This window comes from Coloeus monedula (assembly GCF_965178545.1).
Source record: "Coloeus monedula genome assembly, chromosome: 11".
Taxonomy (NCBI): domain Eukaryota; kingdom Metazoa; phylum Chordata; class Aves; order Passeriformes; family Corvidae; genus Coloeus; species Coloeus monedula.
The window spans coordinates 7,373,571-7,395,804 of record NC_138791.1 but is presented as its reverse complement, the minus strand read 5'-3'; the positions used below and the strand labels follow the sequence as shown (position 1 = coordinate 7,395,804).

Below are 22,234 nucleotides of genomic sequence, written 5' to 3'. Positions count from 1 at the left end.
TTTCAAAGTCACCAAAATAGCTCAATATTCCATTATCTAAACCACTGAACTTCTACCAAGTTATAAGATTAACTTCTACTAAGATATAAGATTAAAAACGAGGGATTAAAAATGTGAAAACCAAACAGAAGAAATAATGGAAGAAATATAAAGAAAAAAAGAAGACAAACCAAAGAGAAATAACAAGAAGAAAAATCATGAATGTTTAAAATCTGTGTGTAAGCACAGCAATAACATTTGAAAGGAAAGAGGAAATTTTAAAAGGTCATTAGCAGAGAAACTGGTTGAGTAATACTGATCAAAGATAAGAGGAAAAGCAGGGTATAAAACATGAAGCCAATGAGATTGCCAAGACTGTAGAAGGCTGCTACAATATATGAAAATCTTATGAGGAAACCTTAAATAGTGTGTGCATGGAAAATGACACAAAGCTATAAAAACGTTGAAAAAGTTTGTGTGTGCACTCCAACAGAAAACTTCAACCTAGGAAGTGAAATGGCCTCTGAGGAGAGGCTGAGGACAATCTATCACCTGGTGAAACAGACGTTGCTTAAAACGTAGATGAACTGTTTCACTATTCACAAAGGGGGTGGAGAGAGAGAGGAATGCAAGATATATATTTTGTAAGGGAGAAAGAAAATACAGACTTATGTCAGAACAGGGATCAAGAAATTAGGACATCTGAAGACTGACAAGACTCCAGGGGCTGCTGTACGTGATCCATCCCAGATTTCGGAAGGACATGACAAAGTAAATATGGGAACCTTCAGTGGATGTATTCAAACCTCTCTGGAAAAGCAGAGGTAGAGGGACTTGAGAGAAGCTAACACAGGACTGATATTTGAGAAGGGATCGAGGAGACATCTATGAAAAATACAGACATGCTAGTCGTGACTTTGGCAGGCAGGACCTTATGGGAAAAACTAAATTATGGGACAGAAAGACGAACACCTGGAAAGTTACGATTTAATTAGGGACAGTCAGCACAGATTCACACAAAACGAATCATGCCTAACAAATCAGATTTATTGAGGAAGTGACAGAAAGAACAGGCAAAGGTTAAGCCATGGACATAAGGAAAGCTTTTGAAACAGTACTGCAAAAAGGCTAAGCCTGAAAGGTAAGAAAGAGTAAGATAAAGAGTGAACTACAGGGTAGATGGAGCACTGAAAAATGAGGTTAATGGAAAGCATTGTATGATAGACACAGAATTTATGCTCCTGCAGCTACCCATGTGTCTGAAATTAGAGTTTGGAGTGAAACTCTGCTCTGCACACAGGTCAAAGAATCCAATTTTGTTTATTCATTTTTTGACTTTGTACATTAAGTAAAACACCCCCCATTACTTCCATTAAGGAAAGAAGGATGTCATGGAAAGAAGATCAACTCATTTCTGAGTTTCAGCGGTTGTCTGGGCCAGCTCTAAGGAGACATTCTATTCCTGTTTCTAGGGCTATATTTGCTATCCAGCACAAATACACAATGGGATGTATGGAGACTGCAAAGGTGATGAGTTTTACCAAAAATACAAAGAGTCTGTGTTTGTGGTATAGGCACATGTACGGAAGAAGCAATACAAAACAGTTATAAAATTCTGAACGAAATAAAAGGGACTATTGTCCTTCCCTTCCTGAGAGCAGTCAGGTGGCCTCTCTAATGACTACTTAAACAGTTTCCAGGTACAGTAGTGGGATGCAACAATGTCTTCTGACAGGGTTTTAAAGCAACACATCACTTACCACATCATCTCTGTCTTCCCACTCAACCTCAGAAAGATCCACACTACTGTAGTTGGGCTTTCTTCGTTTCTTCCCCTCTTCATACTGGTATAAAAAAGGTGAAATATTTAGCACATCCTGTTTTATTTGCACAACAATTTTTGCATCAGAATATTTAAAAAGTTTCTGAATGCATGCTGACAGTAAACAATACACTCAGCTGTAAGTAGCTTAATTCATACAAAGCGCACCATACTGCTGCATCAATGTTCCCTGTGAACTAAAAACCTACATCACATGATTATTTGCATGACCTCTTGCCATGATGCAGAGCTTTTCTTGATGGACACACAGGGAGGTCAAACTCAGCTGTTGTAACTTCTTCTTCTCATATGGAAAATACATGAGACCTTGGATCTTGCAGTTTATGTTAAATAGCTCCAACTGGCTCTTTCAGCTGTACAGGAAGTTATATTTACTGTAATCTTATCAACAAAATGTTTACCCATTTCACTTCAAACAAGATAAGATGCAAGTCTTTGGGAAGTATGGTGTTAACATTTGCTGATACCTCATTTTATCTACAAGGGGGAAAGTAACATACTACTAATGATAATGTAGGGGATTTTATCACTACTCACTGTTCGCTGTAAATCGCACATTTAAAGTAAACATACTTGTGACAAATTAATTTGACACCGAGGTGTTTATAACGTGGGAAATTCTGCCCTCTGCTGAACATTCAAAATCAGCCTATTAGTGTAACCACACAAACCTGGCTCTGGGGAAGAAAAAAGTATTTAGGAAGACCTGTGAAGAAAGAACCTGACCAGTTAAGTAAAATTAGGAAACTACATTTGAAAAAACATTAAAATTGGGAGAGGATTGGCATAAGGTGAAATCTGGTCTTTTATCAAGAGAAACCACAAGTCTTTTTATGAAGTATGACAGGAGATATTGGGATGCTGTGAAATATCCCCAGATTGCTTTTGTGACTCCTCAGCAGCATCAGAGAAGGAGACAAACTGTACCTGCAAAGCAATATAGATATGGTTGATTCTCGTTCCTCAGGCCAGGACCACCTACACCATAAACCAAACCTGTCAGTGTTTGAGACAAGCAATTCATGACCACAACCAGTGGCGTGGGCACTTTCAGTCATGTTCTGCAGAGTACAGAAAGACCAAGGGAAAACCTTGCTGTCTGAGCATTAAGAGGGTTGTTCCCATCCTGACTTTTCCCTCCCTAAATTAAAAATTCTCGTATAAATCCCACAGTTGCTTTTGTAAACCACAATACTTAAAAATAGGAACAACATAAATCTTCCTGAACAGAAAACCTTTAAAAATATTGAGTATAGCATCATAAACACAAAGAGATTCTGAGATACTGGTAGCACTGTAAAATTTTTCCTAGCATGGGCTTCACTGAGCTTCTTTAATTTTTGCTCAGAAAAAATTGGATACTCCAATTTTTCTTGCAGACAGTTCCTTTAGGAAATTCTGTGGGATAAAATCCCAAGTCAATTCTCATTCTTTTGAATAAAAAAATCCCAGAAACTCTGTTGGTGTAAGTTTTGAGAAGTGATGCAGATGCTACTGAAAAGTGTTTCATGTGCTTTTCTTGCCCTCTGCTAAAATCCACTATTCTTTTAAGAAGGTTGTCTACTTCTCACCTACTACTATTCAACAGATGGGTAGGGAGATGTAAAGAACTTCTGCTTTCAGTACATGCCTATACACCGGACTTTGAATTCTGGCAGCTCAGTTCTACAATTAATTCTTGCTACCTGTCAGCCCTGACAGCCAGAGACATAACTATACCCAGATACTGAAGCACAAAAATTGCAGCCAATATAATTAAATCTCACAAGAACATATGAGAGGATAACATCCCATTCATTACCAGGGCTTGATTTCTGTAGCTGTGTTTTGCAAGCCTTTCATTATGGCTGCAGCTATATCAATATTATCTTTAATCTTTACAGGGAATAACTACATCTATTCTCTGTGGCTGCACCAATTAACGAAATAAATCTTTGATCTGATGCAGTCATTCTAGTACCGAAATGGTTACAGTCAAGCTCTGAAATACTGAGAGCTGAACAGTGTTGCAAAGACATTAGCTGGCATCATTTGAGTAGAGCAAACAGCTCCTGTACTGATTCCAATGTTTAATTACATCCTCCCTCACAGATGTTGAAGAGCTTCTGGGCTATACTGCATTCTCAGACGTGCAAATCCTTGCTTAGGCCAAGAAAAGTTGATCTTGTGTGTCTGACAGAAGTAGGCTTCAAACCCAAGGCAAACCATTTGCATCATACTGATTATAGGGTTTACTTTAATCATATGGATTCCACACCTTGCACTCAGGGAGCAAAAACCAAAAGCAAACAAATGAAGGGCTGGATAAAAATCCAAAGTTCTGCAGAAAAGAATCAGAAGCATTTATGTCATAAAAATTCATAATGGTTAAGCAAGAGTTAGGCTCTATAAGGATTCAAATGAGCTGCAAATGCACTAAAATGCATTTAGGACAGGAACTAACAAGGTATTGAGATGTCTGACCCCTTATCCAGCAATTACACTTTAGGGGCTACTGTTTAACTGCCTGCACAGTAATTCAATAAGAACAGATTGATATAGTTCAGAAAAGGACAGCAGACAAAACAAAACCAACTTGCAGGAAGGATGGGATACAAAACTTATTTGTACATAATCTTCATGAAGATATCACCTTATTCCAAGCAGTAAATTTACATTATGCTTATGTAACCAGGGCATCAAACGTCAATGCAAGCAGATCAGATATAAAATACTTCATAAATGTAATCTTGAAATGGCCATTCTTCTCTAGCTTCTTTCTAGTTTTATTGCTTAATTAGTTTCATAGTAAAAGTTATTCCTGGACATTGAAGCAATGCCCCAGGTTTTAGAAATAGCATTCATCTATATCTTCTTCCCTGGTAGCAAACCTAATCTAACCTTTTATCTCTGAGGCTCCTGGGTAAAGTGCAAAATACTGATTGAAGCCTGAAGCCAAACCCATCTGCGAGATTACTATAAAGCATTGAAAAAAAATCATTAAGGACCCATTGGGAAAGATAGAAACTAGGAATTCTTCCAAATTACTCTGATTTAAGTACAGGAGAAAAAGAGCTAGATTTAAAATGTGTGCTGTTAATCTTTGGCTAGTATAAAATGTGAGGTCATATTATATAGCAGTTAACCCCTGGGAGGGAAAAAAAATGATACTGAAAAGTGTTAAATATCTGGACTGCAAAAGAAGCAACTTTTGGTTCGCGCAAAACAGCAGGATGGTTCTAACTTATTGTTTGTGAGAAAAACACATGATTTGTTTTTTCCATTAGAATGAGCTTTATCTCACTCAGTATCTTTTGTTTGAGACTGACTCTTACAGCACTGGATGATTCAAACAACGTGTGACGCGTCTTGCTTAAAGACTGAACCACGTTTTTTCACCCCCCTGTACACAACCATTTACATGTGCCATTATTAAACTCTTTGCTTTAATTTTTTTTTTTTTTTTTTTTTAACACAAGCAGTCCCAAACCATCTGCATTGAATATGACCAGACACATGTTTATAGAGTCAGAGTGTAGTAATCCGATCAAGGACAGAGCAAGCTGCATCCTAACAGCTGCAATCTTGGGTCTAAGGTGATTGGAATTTCTCAGACGTGCTCTGTCTGGATAACGGGGAGGTAGGAGAGAGGAAGTTGCTGTGATAGCAGCCTTGGAAGCATCACTAGATTTTAGTGAACTTTCCAGGCCACAATGTGGAATCATCTGTGAGAAAATACTGTAGTAAGAAAGTACCTACTAAAGAGCAACCAAAACCTAGAGAGGTAAAACCATTTCAAGGAATAGCTCTCCATTGCCAAACTACTAATATGTGCAAAAGTAAGGAATTAGGTACTGAAAAAACTCATCCTAATTTAAAACATAGCATCATTCAACGAAGTTTCATCTTTTTGAATTAGCACTTCAAAATTTGGAGAAGGTATTAATCTCATCAGGCTTTGAGAATGACCCCTTTTTCTTTTGTTTAGAGGAGACAAATGAACATATGCAAATATATTTTGCTGAGCTTGAATTCTACATAATAAAATACACAATATAATTGTTTCTATAACTGTAGCTTGCACTAAGCCATCCTGCAAAGGTATTCTTATCTACAAAGTCTGATAGGAAAGCTTGAATGAACAAATATCAGAGGAAAAGCATAATTAACTAAAATTACACATTTTTCCACACAGTTTTAAATAGACAGAGATTGTGTGCACTGTGTTTATTGCAATTCCCTGGTCTGGGCAGTTATTCAGCTCCCTCCCTTCTCTCAGACTCTGCACAGTAAAGTTACCACTTATTTTGTTGTCTGGGGTGACTTTGACTGTCAAGCAAAGCCTGCAGCTCTTGGGGTGGAAACCGCTTTGGACCTGACTTCCCATGGTCAATGCAACCTCCAAGACCTTCACCAGCCCTCCCAGCACAAGCTGCTGCTCTGTCCCACTGCTCCCACTGCGGGGACTGTGCAAGGGGAAAGCTTGATGTAAAAAAAAACCCCAAACACAAACAAACAAACAACCCCAACAAAATAAAACAACAAGAAAAGAAAACAGCAACAAAAAAAACCCCAAAACATAAAAAACCCAATACAAACATACAAAACCAACAAAAACCCCCCAAACAAACAAATCAACAATAGTAGCGAAAAATCCCCTTCCCTGCTTTGCCTGCTAATAACCTGATAACATGACATCACCCCCAGTGACTGAGCTTTCATTCACCACGTGCTGCTTAGCCCCAAAACATTCTGCCTGGGGATATGTGAGAAGCAGCATCTTAATCTAAATCACTACTGCTTGGCTTTTAAGCTCTTTATTTCATTTGGAATACTTTTTTCTCCGCTCACATGATCCTGGTTTGTCATTTGTGATACTTTAATTTCACAGTTTCCATCCAGTTTGCAACCTCAAATGATCTCTTATTGATCTACACTTAGCCTTGAATCTGTAGAACACTAATAGGTGCTCAGTCAAAAACAAGGTTTCTCTCTATACACACCTCCTTAGTTTAATATTAAAAAAGGTAACACCTTGATTCTCTTAGGAAAAACAACTTCCCTGTCTGAAAACAGATTTTCATGACCAGCCTAATATTTAAGATGTTAATCCAGAAGTTCCTAGGTCATGGTTGGTAGTAGAAACCAGTTATTTTGGATTGATTCTCCATGCCAGGTGGCAGTGAAAAATTGCTGCACCATAAAATTTGCAGAAATACTGCAGAGAAAAGCTGAAAACAGGAGCCATGTCATTTGCTAGGGAAAAGAGAATAATTTAATTCTAAGTTTCCAGGCAGAGAAAAAGTAGGAGCTATTAGATGTACCATGTACACAGGAGAACCCTCTAGCAAAACAATAGAATATAGTTCTTCTGCCACATGTATTTAACTAACTCTGACTACTTACCCTCCTAACATGTGTTTGCTTTTCAAATGGTCCAGTAATGTTTAAAATGATAAAGCAATATGGAAATATACAGGATGAAGTAAAAGTCCATACAAAATACCAGCTTTAACTCCCACACCTTGAGCCTGGCCAAGGAGTTCATGGGCTGAGCTCACGTTCTCAGGTGGGTTGCAGTCAATTATCACAGAAACATGGATGTGATTTACTCCACTGAAGAAAACAACCCCTCTATTTGGGATTTTATTTGCATTCTCAGGATTTATCATTTGGGATTATGTAAAACTGGCAGCTGCTTATAATTATTTGGGGTTTGAGTAGAAATAATTAAAAACATCTGCCTTTATCTTAATACTACCAGACTTAAACCCTTGAGCTCAGTTATACCTAACTTCAAAGCTAAAAGCAAACAATGAAAGAAAGCTTCACATATTGCTAACAAATTTTCAGTGATTCATTTATATGTACAACCAGTTATTCAACAGCCTTCAAACCTTTAATTATCTTTTAAATATATGTAATTTTGCACTTCTAATTAGATAGCAATTTAATGCTCTCACAGGGATTCAGATGGGCTGTCTTTTTTGAAATGTAAACTCCAATAGGAATAATCATTGGCATTCAAGTGATTGAATTCTTCAGTTATTTAAATGAACGTGAGGCATTTACGCTCTTCAAATCATTTAAATATTCTGCTGTCAGCTACAGCTGTAGAGTTTTATGGAGTCAATGAATAAAGCAAGGGTAAGTGTAGGTTATCTTACGTTCCAGGCAGGACTCCCCAGAGAGAAATGAGATTTGCTGCTTCTGAAAGGCTAACACTGCTTAAGTGGGGCATTAATGTTTCCCCTGACACTTGAGTTTCTGTGTTTTTCTATATAAAGAGAAACAAATTTTCCCAAAATTTACAGCTACAAAAGACTTAATACTGATCTAGAATCTTCAAACACTTCAGGTCGTTTAGATTAATATAATGCACGGTGACTGTCCACATTCTAAGGGTGAAATGGTAACTTACTCAGGCACCTGAACCACCAATATATTTTGGGGAAGGCATTGCAATATGAGAAACTTTGATTTCTAGATGTCACTTTCCCAGTCAAGCCTGATCAAATTAAAGACATACATCCCTGTATAGAAAACAAGGCATTCATTGAATTCATTTACAATGATAAGTGCATTCACAAACAGCCATTCATAAACCCCACATTACAAGTCTTCCAGAGCTTATATTGAGAGTAAGAATAAATGTCTCAATCTTCTCAGAGATAGTGGGTTTTGATTTAAACCCAGAAACACTACAAAATCTATAGTAAGCAGGGATGTTATTAGATTAATTCATAAATCAGAACGCATTTTTAACCCTGATTTATTTAAAAAATGGTAGAATGCAAACAAAAGATGCAATTTTATTCCAGAACATATGCATTTATCTTTAAAGGCGTATTTTCTTTAAGAAACTCAGCCTCCTTGCTCAGGAGCTCTGAGTATTCTACCCTAAATGAACCTAGTAATTACTGAAAAAAACCACCCCTGTTCCACTCCCTGAACAAAAATACAAATCCTGTTGCTAACCATGAATCAAAAAAGCCACAGACTTCACAAAAACTGGTAGCAACCTTGCTATTATTTGTTGAAAACCAGACAAACATTAGGGCTGAGAGGCAGCAGCACAAACGCCTAACACCAGACAAGGTTTGCAAGGGTGGTGATCTGTGACTGTGGCAGACACTCATCTTCCAGGGACATTCCTTAATTTCTTTGCAATCCCACTACACTTCCCTAAGAAAGCAATTTTCCTCTGGCACCAACCTTTAACAGGCTGCAGAGTGACAGTTACAGTAATAAGCAGTCAGCCACAATTAATGTGGTGGTTGTTTTTAAGGGCAGGAAAAAAGTATTTACCCCTTGTTTCTCATTCTTCCTTTACATTCAGTAAACTCTTTTCTTTGGCAAACTGTAACATCATCACCATGACATATTTTCATTTTAAAACCTAATGGTGTAACACCTGGCATACACCACAAGTGTTAAGAGGCTCCTGAAAAGCAGATTAAATCTGCCATAATCACAACAGAGGGAAACTGTGTCCTCATGTCCATGTTTCAACATGGGTAAGGAGCCTCAGACACCAAGTTAGGAAAAATCTAAAAATCCACTTTTGATCTCCCAAGCAATTGATTCTTTTTTTAATTGGAAGTAGGTAGTGGTTTTCAACGGAATATAATATTCCAAATAACATGATACAGCTGAAAATGTTTTCTCTTGGAACATAAAATACCGCTCTGTAAAAATACAGACTTTTAGTCAAACTCAGCCCACAGGAGCATTGTGATACGACAATATTAAAAAAAAAAAAAAAAAAAGTATTTTTCCCATCACCTATAATCTCTGGAGTTCCCACTGGTGTATTCTTGGTAGGAAAGGAGACTTAAAAAAGGCATAATACAGAAAAGTGTGTAATGGATACTCCTCGGCTATGTGACAAAAAAAAAAAAAAAAGGGGGGGGGGAGGGGGGAAAAAGGAAAAAAAGGAAAAAAAATTAAAATAAATTAAGAAAATTAGAAAGGAAAAAAAAAAGGCTGTGAAGCCCATGAGGCGGGTGAGCAGCGCGGCTTTCCCGGGAATGCGCTGCGGGGCCGGGGCTGCGCCGCCACCTCCCGGCCCCGGCCCCGCACTGCAGCCGCGGGCGCTCGGACCCCGCGGGGAGCGCCCCGCAAGGAGCGGCCTCGTGTCCTCCCGGAGCCGCTCCCGAGGGATCCCTCGCTCCGCACTGCCGTGCTTTATGGACTCCTTTGTCAGCACTCATCACCCTACCAACGCCTTGTAAAGAACGGAACCAAAAAGTTCTTTCTGGTCTCTCTGTGGGACGGTGGCTGGGGCCAGCTCGCAGCCAGCGCTGCGCTCCGGGGGCTGCTCCAGCCGCAGCCGCAGCCTCTGCCAGCACCCGCCGAGGATTCGGGGTGCACCTTCCTCTCCTTCCGGCAGTCCGTCCCACGACCACCCAACCTGTCATCCTCACCGAAAGCCAAGTTTACTCAAAAACCCAGCAGAAGAAACAAGAGATGAAATCTCCAAGAAAAACATTTTTAAATGTAAACCCAATAGAATAATCAGCACAAAAATGGCTACAAAAATGTAGCCAGCTTAATGATTACATACACTGCTCGGTGGTAGATAGAAATCTGGTGCAACAGGAAGCATTCTGTGCTGTTTGCTATCCTGCCTCTCTGCTCTGTGTCCCAGAAGACAATTCCTTAAAAAGCAGTACATCAGCTTCAGAACTAATAGATATGGGGTTAGGATCTCAGGAGTTCAGTAATATTCTAGTTTTACATCACTGCTGGAAAATATAATAACAGGACAATCCAGTGTGGATCAAGTCAGTAAACAATGAGGCTTGACTGTAACTCTAAGACCCAATAATTTTAGCTAGTATCTTTAGTGAGTTGGCTAATTCCAGATCTACAGGCCTATTTTCACATAGTTATTGTCACAAATTTCATGGAATCTTGCAGTGGTATCAGGATTTGGCCTGTAATATTAAACCAAGGGCCCAGGCCAGCAATCACTTCACTCTCAAAAACTCCACTGAAGTCAACAGGAGACTCTCATTACCCACCACTGACAGAACCCAGAGGTAAAAATGACTCTGCTAAAAACCTGAAATGAACAGACCATGAGTACATCACAATGAGTTCCCCTAGCTGACAGCTTATGGGCTACTGCCCAATATTTTGATTTAAAAAAGAGAGTCTATTGTATAAGGTAATGAAGTAAGTGCCTTCAGGATGTACATTTGGTGAGGGATAGTAAGAGGAAACCACTTTTGCCTCACCAGAGCAAAACATCAGAAATTAGGAAGAGGGTAACACCCTCTGTCAGCCTAACTTAGAGCTATCCACAGTTCCTGGACTTCATCACTTTCTGTTTTATAAAATATCTATTTTACAGTGGATAAATACTAATAATTTTGAAATAAGTAATTTGCCAGAAGAGAAAGGGACACTACAGCAAAAAGACATGAGTTATCAAATCCTTGTGATGTAGAGAGAGAACTTTCAAATATATTCCTATGGCTTGCAAACCTGGGATGCCAGATTTACCCACTGAAGCTTCCTTGTTGCACTTACCATAAGCTCTACTCCAGTTAAAAACTGAACTAAGTGCAAATACAAATGTTGATTTAGTGCATAATTGCTAGCCCAAACCTTGGAAAGACAAATTCTTTTGCTGGACAAAGGCTTCAGATATGCTAATGGCTTAATGAATCATGCTTGTCAATAATTTTATTTTCAAATTAAATTATCCACCCAGTTAATATTTCTGATTTCTGCTGAAATATTGTTGAAATTGGACGTTGCTTGGAGTGCCTGCATGAGAAGCACACGTGGCAGCCATGTGGATACAGCAGTGGAACTATTAATACCCGTGCTTTGCTGGGAGTCAGTGGTGATGGAACACTTGGAAGTGCTGTTCCTAAACAATGATGCAACCAGGAATGCACCAGGCCTCTGGGGTGTTAACTTGATAAACAATTGCATAACAGTAACTTTATTTTTCTTGCTGTGATTAATGCAAACAAGATGATAAGGGAAACTAAAGGTAAAATTTGCTGCTATTTCTCTTTTAGTACAGAAAATCCCTAGTGTTCCTATTTTGCTTAAAAATATGCTTTATTGAAATTTCTGCACATATATTAAATTAACCTTAACACTTCAGCATGAAAAATAGGGGTTATTACACAGCACTAGAGCATTCCAAAATTCCATTTCAATGTAAAGTGAACATAATTATAGCAATTTTTGGCTTTGCTATTTTGCAGTAATGGAGGTCTGCATCTTTTGTAGAAGCAACATGTATATTTATATTCCTTGGGGTTTTTTCATGCTAAGTGTTCCTTCTAGAGGTAAATTTACTAAGAACTAGGATGGGTTATGAAACAATATAAAGTATCTTGTCTATTGTACTTAATTTTCAATGAAGTTTATTCACACTTAGAAAAAAACAAATGCAACACATAGAGCTAAATAAAATAGATCAATAAATAGCATTCTTACCAAAGGCCTGAGTTCTGGGTGAGTCAAAATATATCCATTGTTTGTAATTGCAAAAGCATATCCATGAATACCTAACTGTAAAAGTAAATGAGAAAGAAATACTAATCAGCATGGTCTCCAGTAAATCTGTAAACAGAACTCAGGCAATAATTTGGCTATCCAGGGCAGCTGGCAATCACAGCCCTTATCCACACAGTGTTTTGCTATAACAGAGGCAAAGATCCTTGACATTTGGAGCAAATGAGAAGCTGTCATTGTGATGAATTCAGCATACAGCATGGTTTTAAACTGTCCCACAACTCTGCTATCCAGGGCATTTGTTCCTTTGTGTGCTACAGTTAATATATATATATATATATACATATATATATACATATGTAATATACCTATATATGAGATGCCACAGCATGTGGCATACACGGAACAAGTGTCAGGGCGAAGAGATACTGGGATTTTATAAATTCCCCTATTCCCAGGAGTGCACAGCTTTCTTCACTTGTTGTTAAAGTAGCACTTAAAGATAAGGAAAGGGCAGCTACAGCAAGCAACGGCGACCTGTCACATGTGATATTTACATCTTCCTACCTTAAAGGCTCTCTGTTAATTCCAGTTCAGCTGGAGACACTGAAGACAGCTATTTCTGCTAAGGAATTTCCTCTTAGTTTACATCTTTGTACCGAGTGGAACTGTGGGAGATTCCATGAGAGCAATGAAATGCTTGATGAGGCCTAAGAGTGTCCAAATTTAGCATTGTACTTATTTAAATAGAAATACTGGTCTGTTTAACAATATGCTTATTACACAGTTGATTGCATCCACTGAATGTAATAAATGTACCTCTAAACCCTTGATGTGGTCATTCAAACATCCCTTCTTACCATAAACTTGCTACTAATGTAGATTTTTCTACAGGTTTACTATGTATCTTTTGCCATGCAGAGCAAATCTTCCTATCCTTCCTTACCCATTATTTTCAGTTCTTCAGACAATATAATATCCTGTGTATTTTTATTAAGCATCTCAATACACTGAGGTATTAAATACCAAACAAAAAAAAAATGGAACTTTCTCACACTATCTTGCTTTGATATTTACTTTACAGTTCTTACTAATAAATCTTTTTATTTTACTTGAGTGCATTCTTAAATGCTTTGCTGAAGTGGGTCTTTAGGAATTTGTCTGACACTAAGTAACTTGAGAACAGCTGAAAAGTCAGAATCCTTTCTAAGAGGCAAAAAGGAGAGTAAGTCTTTTGGCTTAATTTTCTGTAAATATAAACCAGAGAACAATATTACAGAAAGGCCACAGGTAAAACATTCCAGGCTAATTTATAGTGTCTCTGTGTCAATGATTGTATATGGTCAACTATAGCTGCCACACAGGAGATGGTTTCATAAATTAGTGGTCTTCCTATAGCAATAAACTTCAGTGAGAGCAATAGAAGGTGATATATTCTTGGCATCTCTTCATAAAGGAGGGATAACCAAAATAATAACAGTGGACACATTTTAACTATTATAGCGTGACAAGGGAATCAAGCTGTTGGCTAAATATCAGATCTCAAGTACAATTGTCTGTGTTGATAACTGCAGAATGACATCCAGGCAATGGAAGTCAGGTAAGGAAACAAATGTGGGTGGTATAACTCACAGGAAAAAAGCATTTGCCTGTTTGAGGCCTACACAGATCCGAGGGTAGTATTTTATCATGTTCTGTGCAATGTGGGAAATTGCATGGTCTCTGCAGTGTCTGAGACACAGCAGCATTGCCATTTTAAACATTGAATTCTGTCTCTAAATCACAGAGTCAGAAAAAAACCCACCTTTTTCTAGCTGTTGTAAAACGTCACATGGAAGTCAAGTATTACCAAATCCAACCCCACCTTATACAGGAGAAACTGCCACTGACATCTGGGGAAGTTTAGCCAAGATAACAACTGCTGATAATAGCTTATTGCTATTATTCATCTTCCTCAGCATAAAATTCACCTCAACCAAGCTGAAAGAATTCCAGGCCAGCAGACTTCTATTTCCAACCAATCATTTTATATCTCTGTGTGAATTTTTTGTCACGTGTTGCCTCTGCAGGAATGGGTCCCAGGGGTGATTATGGTCTTGCAATTGTACAGGCTTTGTTTATGGCATGTGGGACTGGAAGTTATAACTCAAGTGATCTCACTAACCCAACTGCATTGCATGATATTGGTGCCTCCTGTAATAATCCTCTCTTGCAGTACATCCTGCAATATAAAACATACCTTCAAATAAAAAGTCTAATATTCAGCAGGAGGATCATATATTACTTCCACAGCAAACTAATTCTTTAAAAAACTTCTCCTTTTCTGAATCAGTTTACTCTGTTGCAATACCTGTTATTCAGGCCTCCCACTCTCTCCAGGTTCTTATATTCAGACTATGTCCAAATCTTACAGATTATTTAGGAGTAACATCACTGTTATTTGGCTTTTCCTATCCAGCCAAGCACAGGCAAGCTTTTATTTCTGCAGATACCACAACATTGTTCTTCCTTCTCACTACAAATGAACCTTGCTCTGGTGCCTTAGGTTTTAACCTTTATATTTTTCAAATTCTGTACTGCTTGGTGTGTGACTCTGAAGTTTCTTGTAGCCTGTTAATTTCTGCTCTCTCATGCTAGGTAGACATAACAAAGCCTCTCTGGCCCTGCTTTCCAAGGACACCAAGAGTGTCCTAGGCCAAAAGCATAAACCAAAGAGCCGCTAAGGGGGTGGGGGGATAAGCTGAGGGGAAAACTGAGGCTTTAATTGGAGAATTAACCCTGATATGCAAATGAACCAAACCTATAAAAGGGTGAAGAACCTGTGACCTGGGGTCCATCTTGGGGTCCATTTTCAGAATAGCTTCAGAGTCCCCAGGGTGTATCTTTGAAGGCCTTTCAAATAAATACCTACTTTTATTCTTTTAGTCCTGTCTAGTCTCTGTTTCTGGGAGGCCTCTTAAGGCATCAGCTCTCCTCACAGCTCCTTACAGGCAGCTCCAAAGATTTTTTTCCATTGCTCCAAATTTTGCAAAGGAGCTAATTTTGCTCCTTTCTCCTTTTTCTTCTACAGATTCATTATATCTGCATACACAAAAGTATAATATAAGTTATTATTGGTAAACTTTGGTGATTTGTGCACGAAGGGTGTTCCCTGTTACTTATCCTGAGCAGCAGTGCCTCTGTCACTGTGTTCTGATATCACTGTGGAGTCACCTGCAACAGGAAGCATTATACACAAACAGGAAGCCTAAAGTGTTTTCATGCAAAGCAACGCCATTTTTAAGCACGATTTTTTTGTTGTTATTTTGCCTCATGTTCTGGCTGTATTTCATGGTCTGATAACTTCATTGATTTCATAACTTCATTCATTTTAATATGGACAATATTTAACATTACCCTCTAGACCACACTGATCAACAAAAATGTGAAAATCAGGCCACAGTTTAACTTAGGTTTTAAAAATGGCACTTGATCTCAGATACTACAGAGCTAAAATTCTTGAGGAAAATGGGTGAAATAATGGAGCCATGTAAGTACAAACAATAACAACATATTAAATTAATTATGTTATATTTTAGGCATTATACTGAATAGACATTATATATATACACCATCTGTATATTACCTTGTATTTTGGAATAGTTTTTAAAAGCTCTTTAACTGGAACATCTGTGCCGACTACTCCCAGGAGAATCCCTTTAGACCTCTGAAAAGAACAATAAAAGATGCATTCAGAACCACAATAATAATAAACATTCTCACCACTTATTTCACCTTGCAGCTACACTGCAGAAGTGAATAGATAACAGACCAATTATTTTAAAAGTGGGGAAGGCAGACACTGGTACAACTCAGCTGATCAACAGTAATTAAATCAATAACATTGCTATTTTCTGCCTTATTTACAGTTCACCTAGAAAAGGGTGAGTCCCTCTACTGAAATCTTTCACATGCAAATGTTTTAAATTAAAAACTACTGTTAAAAATATGTTCCTCCCTTCTTTCCCAATTTCTCCTGATAAACAAAAGAGAAAGATGAAGCATTAAGGGGAAAGTACACTTAACTTTCCTTAATAATCTGTTAAATTATTAAAGATAAACACATATATAGATAATATACATAAAAGTAATTAAATTCTGAGTTATACCAGTGCAAAGGGGAAAATTATGTAGATTATTTGCTATAAAAAAGTAATACAGAAGTAAGAAAGCCCTAAGGCCTAGTGCCATCTGAGATTTTCTCTTAGATATAGGGTTTCCTCATTTTACCACAGTTTCTAGAGTATAGATATTTGGGACTATTTGTCCACATTTTTGTGCTAATAAAGGGATAGTGACTGCAGACAACATAAGAGGAAGAGAAGAAAAAATTTGGGGGTTGGCTAAAATGTTCTTAGATCCCTGAAAGCAACTTCTCGTCAGTCACACCATTATCACATGACAGAAATAATCTGAGTACTTACAGTCTCATTTTGCTTACTAAATACTGGCATGGCAACAGTTGTCATCAACACCAATCCCTGATCATCAGCAAGCTACATTTGAAAAAGAAATACTGTCTCTGAGAACTAAGGAACCATTACAGACATACAATTACATTATTTCCATTTTAAATGAGATAAGGCAGTTTATCCAAATGACACTGATGTAGTTGGACCTGCAGTCAGTGCAGCTCAGCCCAGCCCCAGCCCCATGTCAACTGAACCAGCTCTGCCCATCCCAGCCCCTCCAGTGCCAGGAAGGATTCCTCATCCTCACTCCTACTGCAGTGTGCCACGGGAGAGAGAAGGGGCTGGGATGAGGGCTGTGGAAGCAGCAAGGGCAGCAGCAAAGCAGCTGGAGCTCTGCTCTACATGCCTCCCAGTGTCAGCTCTGCCGAAGTTGCCTCGGGCTGTTTTCTCCCAGAAAAGAGCAAGAGGTCACGAGCTGTATGAACTTTGTTGTGGTCCAGACTGAGATCTCCTCAGCTCACACAGTGGCACGAAGGATGGCAGCCAGCAAGGATCCCAGGAGCACCTTTGCTCCAGCCAGTTCCAGTTTGCTGGGCAAAGAGGTGCCATGAAGCATTATTTGATTCTGCACATCAGATTTCAATGTATTTTTTTCAGTTTAGGGAGAAAACAGCTCTCCTGACCTTGGTTCCATTGAAGAGAAACATGTAGGATGTTTATCACTGGCCACAGGACAGTGAGAGTGATCAGATTGTGTCTCCTCCCTGTTCACACCCTCTGGCCAGACTGAACCTCTGCCCTGAGCAGACACTGACTGGGGTGCTCCAGACCAGCACTGCTCTGTGCCTGTAGATCTTCACCCACCACGTGTGAAAGGCAACTCAAGCAGGAGGTGGAGAGTTACTGCTCAACCTTTTCTGTCCCCAGGGGCAGATGTTTAAAGCTGAAGAAGTTTATCCAACATTTGGAAGTGTTACACAGACAGTTATGACCTCAAGTGGAGATGCTGTAGAGCACAAATTCTGCTTTTCTGTGTTCAGCCAAATGGATGCAGCAGTAGGGATGATCTTGCTGAGCGATACCGTAGGTGCCAGTCGTGCCCAGTTGTGACTGTGACATTCTCCTACCACTCTGGCATCTGTATCATGTTTTCTGCACTCAGGTAGAACTTCTAATCCTTTTTTTTCTCCTTTTAGAATTTTTGCAATTATTTTTTTGTTTTGTTTGTGTTTACAACGGTTTTCTTATAATGAAGCAATAGCAATTGGCTCGCCACATTTTCAGAAAACAAGTCCTACATTATAAAAGATACTTTATGAAAAGTAAAGATAACTTATGAAGCCTATATCACATTAACAAATCAGACAAACAAAATCTAGATAATTACATGTCTTGCAGCTCCCAATCTTCTTCAGGAGGATTTTCAGTTTCCCAAACAAGTATATTTCCTGAGGCATGGCACTATCTCATGGTGAGAAGGAATGTTTGTAGACATTAAACAGGAACACAAATGGGATTTAGAGTCAAGAAGGTTTACATCTGATAAGGAATCACTGGGGATATGAGGTGGAACGAACTCATGATCATATTTCCTTTTTTTTTGTTTGTTTTCCTTGTTAGCAAGAAGAGATAATTCTAACCCTAATATAACCCTTGATCTATCAAGGAATAGTAAGCTATTAAACAAACAAGAAAAAAACCCAAAAACTTGACATAACATTGTGGGTTCAAAGGTTGCACTTGAAACTCAAATGCAGACAAACTAATGTAGGAATTTCTGCTCCTTGGCCAGAGTAGTAGAGTCAAGCACACTGACATGATTTGTGTGGAGAGGAGCCCAGGAAGCGGAAAAGAATTCTGCTGATTACGAGGTGACATTTTGGAGCACTTAGAGATTTTATATGATTGCCCAGGGTAGCTGTTCTCTGACATCATGTTTTTGTCAGGTACCAGGACAGTATTAATTTACGAGTCTTCTCACTCTCAAGATATTACTAAAAATAATTTAATAGATAGGATAAAGCCAAGGCACTCTCAGTAAAGTTTTAGGGTGTTTGAAATTCTATACATGGAGAAAAAAACCCTCCACGGTCTGGGATTCCTGGGAAATATTGAAAGAACTGCTCATTAACTCTCAAAACTGACTATGGAAGTAGACAAGAGTGATTGCCCTGTAATTTTGTTATCTACAAGTACCAACTAGAGTTGGCTGCTGCAATAATTTCTATAGAATTGCAACTGTATAATCCAGCCTGTTTGATTTTTTTATTTGTTTGGCAGATGGAGAGGTTGTTGGCCACTTCCAAAAGTGGAGTCAGCAAATAACTGGATGAGCAGGGACTCATATTTGCAACATTTTACTGAGTCACTGCTCATCAGACTGTAGTTACTATCTAGTGTAGAATGACGAATGAAAGAGACAGCATCAGTGATTTGCCCCAGAATGTTTTTCTATTGAAAAGACGTGGTGGTAACGGTGTTAGGTGGGAAACTACCCAAGGGCTGTGGACACTCAGTTTGAGAAAATGCTTAGCAAAAAATAACAAACCTTTAAAAGAAAATAAGCCTTAAGACTGAGGACAAAATGCATTTCCAGGTTAAATGTCTCTTGGCTGTTTAGAATAAAGAAAGAGAACTTGCTCTCTGAAAAAGGTACAGATCTCTAGTGCCTAGCAATAACAGATTTATAATTAGAGAGAAACTCCTTTAAAGAAATAAATTAACTACAACAGTTTGCCTTTTAATTCCTCACTGTACACAGTTACCCCGCTTAGAACAAACCCAAGCAGATCTTCCCAAACAACAAAAAAAGCCCCATCCTCTTAAGAGTCAAGCCACTTTGAGTTTAGCCTCGCATCCAGCACTAGCATCCATCTCTCAGGGCAAAGAGCAAGGCAGGCTCCAGAATTAAACCAGACACACATACACAGGAAAGAATAAAAACATTTTCTTAGGTGCTTCCATTGTGGAAAGACGAATCTGAGAAACATCCCCGGAATATCTTCCTTGGGAGTGTATAGTCAAGAAGAGTTACAGTAGGAAGTCCAGAATTTCTGACACACCTGCCCAACCCACCCACCTTCTTCCTTTGCCCACTCTGTATAGATTTGCTTCACGACGTGTTGTCTTCTGGGACCACTGCACTTTTATGTGCTGATCAGAGTAATGAGGCAGGTTGGAAGCATCAGAGAATTGCAATTTATGTTTTATATGGACTAAAATAATAACGAATAGCTGTTATCTTGGCATAGACTCAAGTTATGGTCTGGGACAATATAGGAACCTGCGTGTCTAAAGTTAAAGAGACATTTCTGTGTTTAGCACACAAAGTAAATGAAAAAAAAACCCTCTATTGTAAAATAGTTACTTGGAGTTTGTAAACTGCTGATTCAAAAATGTCATTAAAAGTCAGTTTGCATGTTGAGGAATGTGAGAGAGAAATTTGGAAACTAAAGATTGCAATTAACATGTAAGTGAAAATTTTAACATGGTTTTCTGAATGGAAATCAAATATTCATTACAAAAATGAAAGACAATAGCGTCTCATGAGGAGGAAATAGATCCAAAGGAATGCTAAATCAAACTGTTTATGACTATTTTGTACTCCATTAGATTCAACTTAACTACCATAATTCCATAAAAGTTCTAAAATCACTAGTCATACGCTTCAATGAAACAGCAGCTTTGCAAATTTTCTATTTTCTATTCCCAGTGACAGTTAATTCAACCCTTCAAAGTGTAAGGTAAACGATGCAGGGAATGATAAATGATGCTCCCAAAAGGCTGAAAGACAATAGCATCAAGATATAAGGAGGGCACAGCACTACTTACAGAAGTTAAGGATAACAGAGAAAGAGAAGAAAGCCATCGGGAACTTTTGGGCAACAAATATCATCAAAAAATTTCTGTATGCAGGAAATATGGTTCCACTCATGAGAGAATCATTAAAAAAAAAATTCTTAAGTGTTCCTAAACACAACTCTCTGCTTCTGATTTGTGTGCCTAATTTATTCACTTCTACCTCTTCACTCAAACTAAGTAGAAGAAAACATCACAGCAGGAGTAAGGCAAAAGCTTTTGAATCCTGCTGTGTTTGCTCAAAAAAGCAAGTAAAGCTTTCATACTAGGAAACAAAACACCTTTTTGAACTATTAAGGAAAAATGGCTTTTGCTCTTCAATGCATACAAAAAGCTATTTTATGTAACTGTATCAAAGACAAAGGTCATTTTGGAAATCAAAATGAACAAATTTGAAAAGTGGTAAATTTGAGTTATTTTTTTATCTTAGTGCTATTTTCACAGCCCTGTGGGATTGCTACCTAAAAACATGCATAAAAGAAACATAGAGGACAAGTAAAATTCATAAGAATTTGTTTCATTTGCCTGGCAGTAGTTCTTCCTTTTAGACATATTAACTCTTCCTAGACATATTTGGTTCTGAAAGTAACATAACCATATTAAATCAGTGTCTCTGTTGCCTGAAATTCAGGTGAGTTTTTTTGGTGGTGTTTTTTTTTGGCTGGTTGGGTGGGCGGTTGGCTTGATTTGGTTTTGTGGTATTTTCTATTTAAGTATAGAGTATATCACAAGGATCTTTTCAAGACAAATATCATGGTGAAACAGATACATCCACCTTAAACTCATCGTTCTTCATTTCACCTGCTCTCCAATTCTGAATTTGCACCAGTTTGACTAAGAGCAGACAGCATAAGAGCAACAGGTTTAATTGCTATTTAACTGCTGTAGACAGTTGAAAAGCTACAGGTCTTCAAAATCAATAGCTAATCACCACGGAACACTGACTAAACACTGAAAAGTCTGAAGTCAAAGTGTCCCACATATAAGAGAAAACACATTTCATCAAGATGGTGAACTATTTATAATAGATATGAAATAATAAAGGTAAACTTGAAATGCCACATTTTTCTTTCAGATCACTCAAAGATTAAAGTGAACAAGTTTAGAGAGACATGACTGTTTGAAATGTTTATAGAGAAAACATTTGCAAGATGATACACAGATTCCAACAAAAATACAGTACAAGTTCAGACACCATATGGCAAAACAGTGACTAAGTCATTCATAAAGGCATGCACCAGCCCTGTGCTGCTTCCCTTCACCTTGCAGAGAGCAAGAGAGATTCTCTTGGTTTGTTCATAAGCTGTCAGGCCATGCTTATTAGAAGGCATATTTCTTGCCTGAAGTTATCAAAATCCCTGGAGGATTATTTGTACCTGTCCTCCCTCCCCATCTCATTCCTTCCTTCCCACCCCTCTCTTCTTTCTCTGCACAAAAGTAATACACAGTCAACTAGACTGTGGTTAGTTATGAATGCATATAAAAATATGTGGCTTTAGTACTGCATTTGCTTGATGTAGGGGCTAACACACTGAAAATTGGCAATTTTGACCATTTATGAAAATTGTGCTGTTTTTTGCTAACCTCAAACTTGAGTAATTTGTACCAGAATATTATTTAATAGCTCAGAATTGTGGCCATC

General features: G+C 38.2%; 1 protein-coding gene across 1 annotated transcript in view; it reads right to left on the bottom strand.

Annotated features, from left to right (window-relative positions):
• CACNA2D3 (calcium voltage-gated channel auxiliary subunit alpha2delta 3) overlaps positions 1-22,234 on the bottom strand; it is a gene marked incomplete at both ends in the record, with an annotated part of 393,646 nt that overhangs the window by 93,619 nt on the left and 277,793 nt on the right. Inside the window, 4 exons of the mRNA XM_082288518.1 lie at positions 1,740-1,823; positions 12,266-12,340; positions 15,909-15,989; positions 16,747-16,818. Of these exons, the coding sequence (XP_082144644.1) occupies positions 1,740-1,823; positions 12,266-12,340; positions 15,909-15,989; positions 16,747-16,818 (312 nt within the window). The remainder of the gene's footprint in view (positions 1-1,739; positions 1,824-12,265; positions 12,341-15,908; positions 15,990-16,746; positions 16,819-22,234) is intronic.